The 7,527-nt window shown below is 43.4% G+C and overlaps 1 protein-coding gene across 9 annotated transcripts in view; it reads left to right on the top strand.

Moving 5' to 3' along the window:
- The window catches only part of Agbl2 (AGBL carboxypeptidase 2), a 60,895-nt gene that overhangs the window by 16,475 nt on the left and 36,893 nt on the right, over positions 1-7,527 (top strand). For all 9 annotated transcript variants that reach the window (XR_007589020.1, XM_050124307.1, XM_050124308.1 and 6 more), the window contains 2 exons: positions 2,255-2,362; positions 5,570-5,723. Coding sequence is in view for 8 of the 9 variants with exons in the window: in XM_050124307.1 (XP_049980264.1) it covers positions 2,255-2,362; positions 5,570-5,723 (262 nt within the window). In the remaining variant the exon portion in view is untranslated. The remainder of the gene's footprint in view (positions 1-2,254; positions 2,363-5,569; positions 5,724-7,527) is intronic.

Genomic DNA, 7,527 nt, shown 5'->3' with positions numbered 1-7,527 from the left:
CTTTCATTTCAATTTCTGCAGAGGCCGGCAGAACTCTGTGTGTTCAAGGCCAGCATGGACTACAGAGTGTGTTCCAGGACATTAAGGAGAATGTAGAGAGATTCTTCCTCAAAAACAAAACAAAACAAACCATACAAAAAGACAAAATGGCCAACACTTAAATTTATGCTGACACTGGTGATTTATAAACAGGCTGGAAACTGGCAATGAGAATTAGGTTGGATTGAGCAACATGAGTCATTAAAGTAATGCTGAAGGCCATTAAGAGTATACAGCAGGTGACAACTAGTGCTCAACAGATGGACCCACCAGACGAATAACTCTGATGGGGAGCCCCAGTTGGAGATGACTGTTTGTCTCTGCCTGTGATTCTGTCATGAGCTATCGTGAGTTCTCCCTAGAAAGAACAGTTTTGAGTATTTCTCTCCTCTGTGTGTTTATCTCATTCCATCTACTGGGCACACACAGCTGGGGACGGTCAGGAAGATGCTTTCTGCTTAATTGAATAATTCTGATGAATAGTAATAATACTAGGAGATTTTCATTACTCAGTCTGACATGGGAAAGCAATCGCATTCTCAGTCACAGAGACAGCTAATTCTAGACTTCAAAACAAAGTCAAAGCAATCTGGTTGCCCCTGGAGACGAATACACAAGGTCAGTTTCCCAGGTGTTTACTGCTTAATCAAGGTCAGGCCTGAAGCCACGTCAGGAGACACAATTTTCTCATCAATGGACTTTCTGCACGTACTTCCAGCCAAGTGTTTGTTGTGTAAGTCCTGAATGTCACTGTCACTTTCTGCCTGGGAACCCGGACCACTTAGAGCTACGTGCAAGGCCAAGTGTTACTCACTGGCTGGTCAGCGCGACCTCCCTTGCCTGAGAGAAACTGTGGGATCGGTTTGGCTCTGATTCTTTTTTTTAATATTTATTTATTTATCTATTTATTTATTTATTATGTATACAATATTCTGTCTGTGTGTATGCCTGCAGGCCAGAAGAGGGCACCAGACTCCATTACAGATGGTTGTGAGCCACCATGTGGATGCCGGGAACTGAACTCAGGACCTTTGGAAGAGCAGGCAATGCTCTTAACCACTGAGCCATCTCTCCAGCCCCTTGGCTCTGATTCTTATTGTTTACTTAGGAAGTGCTGTGTGACACTGAAAATGTGATTCATATCTGTCCAGAGGCTTTACTGTAAAAAGGAGAAGTAGGAGATGTGTGTGTGCATGTGTGTGTGCATGCGTTTGCGTGCGTGTGTGTGGTATGAGAGAGTGTGTGCATGCATGCGTATGTGAGTGTGTGTGAGAGTGTGTGTGCATGCATGTGCGTGTGTGTGTGATGTGAGAGAGTGTGTGTGGTCTGTGTGTATGTGTGTGTGAGGGTGTGGTTTGAGAGAGTGTATGTGTGCATGCATGCGTGTGTGCGTGCATGCGAAAGTGTGTATGTGTGGTCTCTGTGTGTGAGTGTGTGAGAGTGTGTGTGCGTGCGTGCATGTGTGTGAGTGCGTGTGAGAATGTGTGTATTGTCTCTGTGTGTGCATATGCATGCATGTGTGTGAGAGTGTATGTGTATGCTCTGTGCGCGCATGTGTGAGTGTGTGTGTGGTCTGTGTGTGGTGTGAGAGAGAGTGTGTGTGCATGCATGTGTGCTTGTGCATGTGCATGCATGCATGCGTGTATGAGTGTATGTGTGAGAGAGAGTGTGTGTGGTTTCTGTGTGTGTGAGTGTGTGGTGTGAGAGAGAGTGTGTGTGTGTGGTCACTGTGTGTGTGAGTGTGTGTGTGGTCTGTGTGTGTGTGTGTGTGTGAGAGAGAGAGAGAGAGAGAGAGAGAGAGAGAGAGAGAGAGAGAGATATGAAAAGGAGGCAGACCTTAATGTACAGAGGGAGAAGTATGAGAGACGGAGAGAGAAGTGGTATGTAGCTGTATGTAAAGAGATGTAACTGTGTAGAGAGACTGTCAAGAAAGAGCTTATTTAAGATGAAGTAAAAAAGAAGGTTGCCATCAGGAAAGTGTGTGCTTGTTCCTTTTTGCTTAAGGTCAGAAGGCATGCATTTCTTTATCTGCCCTCAGATAGAGAAGAATTCTCCTAAGACCCCGCTGCTCTGAGAAGGCATTCTTTTCACTATGCTGGGTGCAGTCCTGGGAGCTGGACTCACGGGCTGCAACAAAGTAATTATAATTTTATCTTAATTTTGATTGTGCCCTGTATATCATTCCTTATTCTGTACTTTTGTAAATATCTTTCAGAGTGGGTTCCACCTCAGCCAGAATACTTCTATCAACCTACAGGAGACGAGAAGATGCCTGAGGTTGTGGGAGAAGAGCAAGGCACAGTTGTCTACCAGTTAGATTCAGGTACCGTCACTGCACTGAACACCAGTTAGATTCAGGTACTGTCAGTCACAATGGGTGATTGAGTAGGATAAAATTACAGCAAGCTTAGTATGCACAAGAGAAGTGGTTTTAATTTTTAAAAATGTATTTCTGTGTCTGTGTGTTTATGGGCATGCGTGCCGTGATGCACGTTTGGAGGTCTGAGGACAGCTTAAGTCAGTCCTCCTGCACCTTTATGTGGGTCCCAAGGAGAAAACTGGAGTCATCAGGCTAAGCTCCTCTACCCACTGAGCCATCTTGCCAGTCCTAAAAATGATCTTATTTATGTCCTTTTTTTATAACGATCATTTTTTATGAATAAGGGGGTTTATTTATGGAAAGAGGCACAACATAGCACATACAGATAGAGGTCAGAGGACAAATTCTGAAAGTCACCTCTGTCCTTCTACCTTGTGGAAGCCAGGGTCTGAGCTCAGGTCGTCAGGCTCGATGGCAAGTTCCTTTGCTTTTGAACCATCTCACTGACCCTAATAGTGATTTCAAGAATTGACACCTGAATGATAAATAATCTATCTTTGCCTTTGTGGAGACCTTGATAGTCATGACTGATCACCTGGACATTTTCAATAGTCTATTTATTTATTCATCTATCCATCCGTCTGTCTGTCTATCTATCTATCTATCTATCTATCTATCTATCTATCTATCTATCTATCATATATCTATCTATCTATGTATCTATCATCTATCTATCTATCAATCATCTATTTGTTAATTTGTTTTTCCAGGCAGAGTTTCTCTGTGGCTTTGGAGCCTATCCTGGAACTATCTCTGTACACCAGGCTAGCCTCGAACTCACAGAGACCCATCTGCCTCTGATTCCACCCAGCTCCCTGAGTTCTGGGGTTAAACCACCCAGTCAATACCAATAGCTTATTTTTAATTACTTTTAAGTGTTACTTTATGTGTATGGCTTTTTCCTGCATGAACACCCTGAACTGGAGTCAGACTTAATCTGAGCTGCCATGTGGGTGCTGGAAATGGAGTCTGGCTCCTTTGAAGGAGCAGCCAGTGCTCTTAGCCACTGAGCCATCTTCCCAGCTTTTCAATAGTTCTTTATTTGTTTTTAAATTTTTTTGGGGGGGGTTGTTTGTTTCTTCATTTGTTTGTTTGTTTCTGAGACAGGCTCTCTTTGTGTAGCCCTGGCTGTTCTGGAACTCTCTCTGTAGACCAGACCGGCCTCAAACAGAGATCTGCCTGCTTCTACCTCCTCCTGAGTGCTAGGATTAAACATCTGTCTCTTTTGCCTGGCTTCAATAATTCTTTTTTAAATGATGATACATTTTCTCTTCCTTTTTTTCTTTCATTTATTTATTTATTTATTCCTTTTTGAGACAGGGTCCTTCAGTGTAACTCAATATTGTAGACCAATCTGGCCTTGAGCTCACTGAGGTCCACCTGCCTGCCCGGCCACCCGATTGCTGGGTGGGTTATAGGTGTGCTACCCTGCCTTTTCTGACAAATGTTATTGTGTTACAGAAGTTAGACCACCTTAAATGTTACTTTGACAAATGTTATTGTGTTACAGAAGTTAGACCACCTTAAATGTTACTTTGAAATATTAAACAAAATAATGAAATCTCTATGAATGGCATCTGTTTTCTGAGCTGCACTTTGCAGTTCCAATGAAAAGCTGAACTCAGGGCCGTGCAGCTTTTGGTTCCTCTCCTTCTTCCTGTACGCTTATTTTCTTCTGATGAGTTCTTTATATGCACATTTGTTAGAGCTGTTTCTCCAGCCGCTAGCTAAGCTCTACAGTGACAAGATTGGATATGGAAGCAAAAGTCCTCCCTGAGGCTGGGCGTGGTGGTGCAGACCCAGCACTCAGGAGGCCGTGACAGGCAGAGCTCTGTGAGTTCAAGGCCAGCCTGCTTTGCGTAGACCAGCCAGGGCTACATACATGCTTACATACATGTATGACTGTATGATTAAATATGTATATATCCCTGAGGCCAGAGAGATGGCTCAGCAGTAAGAGCCCTTGCTGCTCTTCCAGAGGACCTGAGTGCGGTTGCCATCATCAAGCGGGTGGCTCACAACCTCCTGGAACTCCCACTCCAGGGAATCGAATGCCCTCTTCTGGTCTCCATGGCTACTTGTACTTATGTGATGTGCACCTACAAATGAATAAAAAATAAATCTAAAAAAGTCAGATTCCTTCCAATCACTATTGTTTAGTTGATGCTCCAGGGTCAACATATTTGATAGCAGTATCTTGGCATCTGATGAGGTTAACATCTGAAATATATAATGAATATTATAATATTATATATGAATATAATAAACATGATGAAAGTATAGTAAAATTGTTTATCATTGTGATCTTCATAAGAAAGGCAGGATTTTATGAAGTATATATATTAAAAATGTTTTAAATTGCAAGGTCATGACAAGTGAGAAAATAAATTTTCATCATGTTAACAAAAATATGGAAGGAGCAATGAGGTGGGCTCTTGAGGACACAGCACTAACAGCCCTGTGCAACACTGTGCACATCTAAGCACCTTTTCAACGGTAACCTCAAAACTTGCGGACGCTGGGCTGGGAGCCGTCTCCAGACCCTGGGGTCCATCACAGCACCGCAGTAGACTGCACGGAGGTACAGACGCTTAAGCATAGCCTCCACCATTCTGAATACATGAGACCCTAGCTCAAAAAGGCAGCAAAAGAAAATTGAAAGGTCGGGCCTGGTGTGGCACTTGCCTTTGATACCAACAGGAGCAGAGCAGGCAACTCTCTGTGAGTCGAGGCCAGCCTGGTCTACAGCAACTTCAAGGCCAGCCTGGGCTACACAGCCAGTTCCAGGACAGCCAGAGCCGCTGGCTGCACAGAGAAACCCTGTCTCGAAAACCAACCAACCAACCAAACAACAACAAAAATTAAAACAAACAAGTAAATGAAAAACTTAGAAATGATGAACTGTTGAAAACTAAGGGCCTCTGCTGTAGATGAAGTTTAATTGTTGATCAGTGGCCTGGCATGGTGAGGCCCTGTATTCAACCACTACCGCTGTACGTAAAAATATCTAATGTCAGTAAAACTAAGGGTGCTAGTGAGGACAATAAATAATCCATTGACCATTTAGGGGGTTGGGAGGGCTCAGTGAAGACTTGCTGAATGAATGAATTCTGAGTGAACTCTGCCTAATGGTGTCTTTCTCATCGGCAGTACCCACAGATGGTGCCTACTTCACCAGTTCCAGAATAGGAGGCAAACGAGGGATTATCAAGGAACTTGCTGTTACGTTGCAAGGGCCAGAAGATAATACCCTGTTGTTCGAATCAAGGTTTGAGAGCGGGAATCTGCAGAAAGCTGTCAGAGTGTAAGTGACGGAGTCTGGAAGGTGCGGCTGGGGCTCTCAGGAGTGCAGAATGTTTGAGAAAGAGCGGTAGAAGGCTTACTAAGGGGAGGAAGAAGAATGGAATAATTATGACTAATTTCCCCAGAATGAAACACTAGGTTATTTCTTCTGCTCACAGAAGAAGGAAGAGCTTACGTAAAAGTTCTATAAACGGACCTGCAAGAGGACACAGGGCAAAGTCATGCGCACCTCATGCTTGACAACCTGACCGCAATCCCTGGACCCCATGTAAAGGTGGAAGGAGAGAACCAGTTCCACAAAGTCGGCCTGTGGCCTTCATAGAGTTGCCATGGCACATACCCTCTTGTACACACAATAGTAATGATATATAAAATTCTAACATTTTTACTAGTAAAAATAATATTCGACATAAAAAGTCCTGTATATAAGGACTGTTTGGTATGTGTCCATATGCATATGTGTAATAACACATATTACATGTATAAGTTAAACATGTGCCTCCTCTTGTTTGCGAAAGTTGGGCTCAGTGGCGTGTGCTTCTCTGTTCCGCCTACTCAGGCTGTGGAAGGAGTAGGTTTGCTGAAGCCTAGTTCAGTTGGTTATCTGTGTGTTCGAGGTTGGCCTGGTTTACCTAGTGAGTTTCAGGGCTATGTGGAGAGACCTTTCCCCAAAGCAAACAAAAACAATTGAACCCAGGGGCTGGAACAAAGGCTCAGCAGTTAGGAGCACTTGTTACTCTTGTAGAAAGCCAGGGTTCAGTTCCCAGCACCCGGATGGTGGCTCACAAACATCCGTAGCTTCATTTCCAGGGCATCTGACCCCCCTTTTCTGATCTTCACAGTTACCAGGTATACACATGGTGTATGTACAAACATCCAGGCAAAACATTCATACATATAAATAAATCCAAAGAAAAATTTAAATTGAACCCAGTGCCTAACATATATGAAGCATATATCCTACCACTAAGCTATATTCCTGACCACTCCTTCCTTCCTTCCTTCCTTCCTTCCTTCCTTCCTTCCTTCCTTCCTTCCTTCCTCCTTCCTTCCTCCTTCCTTCCTTCCTTCTTCCTTTCTCCCTTCCTTCCTTCCTTCCTTCCTTCCTTCCTTCCTTCCTTCCTTTTTTTCTTTCTTTCTTTTTTCCCCCAGACAGGGTTTCTTGTGCATCCCTTGCTCTCCTGAAAGTCACTCTGTAGACCAGGCTGACTTCTTATTTCACTATGCATTTTCTTAATTATTGGTGTGGTGGATCATTTTTCCTTGCCTTGTACATTTCCTTTTGTGATTTCATTTTCCATCTTTATTTCTTTTATATTTGTGACAGGATTTGCTATAGCTCTGAGTCTGGCCGTAACTTACAGTCCTCCTGCTTCAGGCTCCAAATGCTAGGATTCTATGTGTACATGACTATGCCTAGTCCTTTAATAAAAACATTTCTCAGCTGAGCAGTGGTGGCGCACAGGCCTTTAATCCCAGCACTCGGGAGGCAGAGGCAGGCAGATCTACAGAGCAGGTTCCAGGGCAGACTCCAAAGCTACACAGAGAAACCCTGTCCCCAAAAAACAAACAAACAAATTCTCTTTTGAAGAAGAGGACATGCTGCACAAGCGTGTGTGTGAGTGTTTGTGTGGGTCAGGGGGCAGCTCGCTAGTTGATGTTTGGAAAGATGTCAAGAAGTTAGCAGAGTCTCCAAACATCCGATGCAGCAGTAAACCTGTCTGTTTGGCTTTTTTAAAAAAATTGGAAGAATAATTTATTTTTTCTTTTATATATAAGAATTCTTTTTTTTTTTTTTTTTTTTT

Source organism: Alexandromys fortis, unplaced genomic scaffold (assembly GCF_014885135.2).
Source record: "Alexandromys fortis isolate MF-2015 unplaced genomic scaffold, M_Fortis_MF-2015_v1.1 scaffold_222, whole genome shotgun sequence".
Lineage (NCBI taxonomy): Eukaryota > Metazoa > Chordata > Mammalia > Rodentia > Cricetidae > Alexandromys > Alexandromys fortis.
This window is presented reverse-complemented; position numbering and strand designations above follow the sequence as displayed.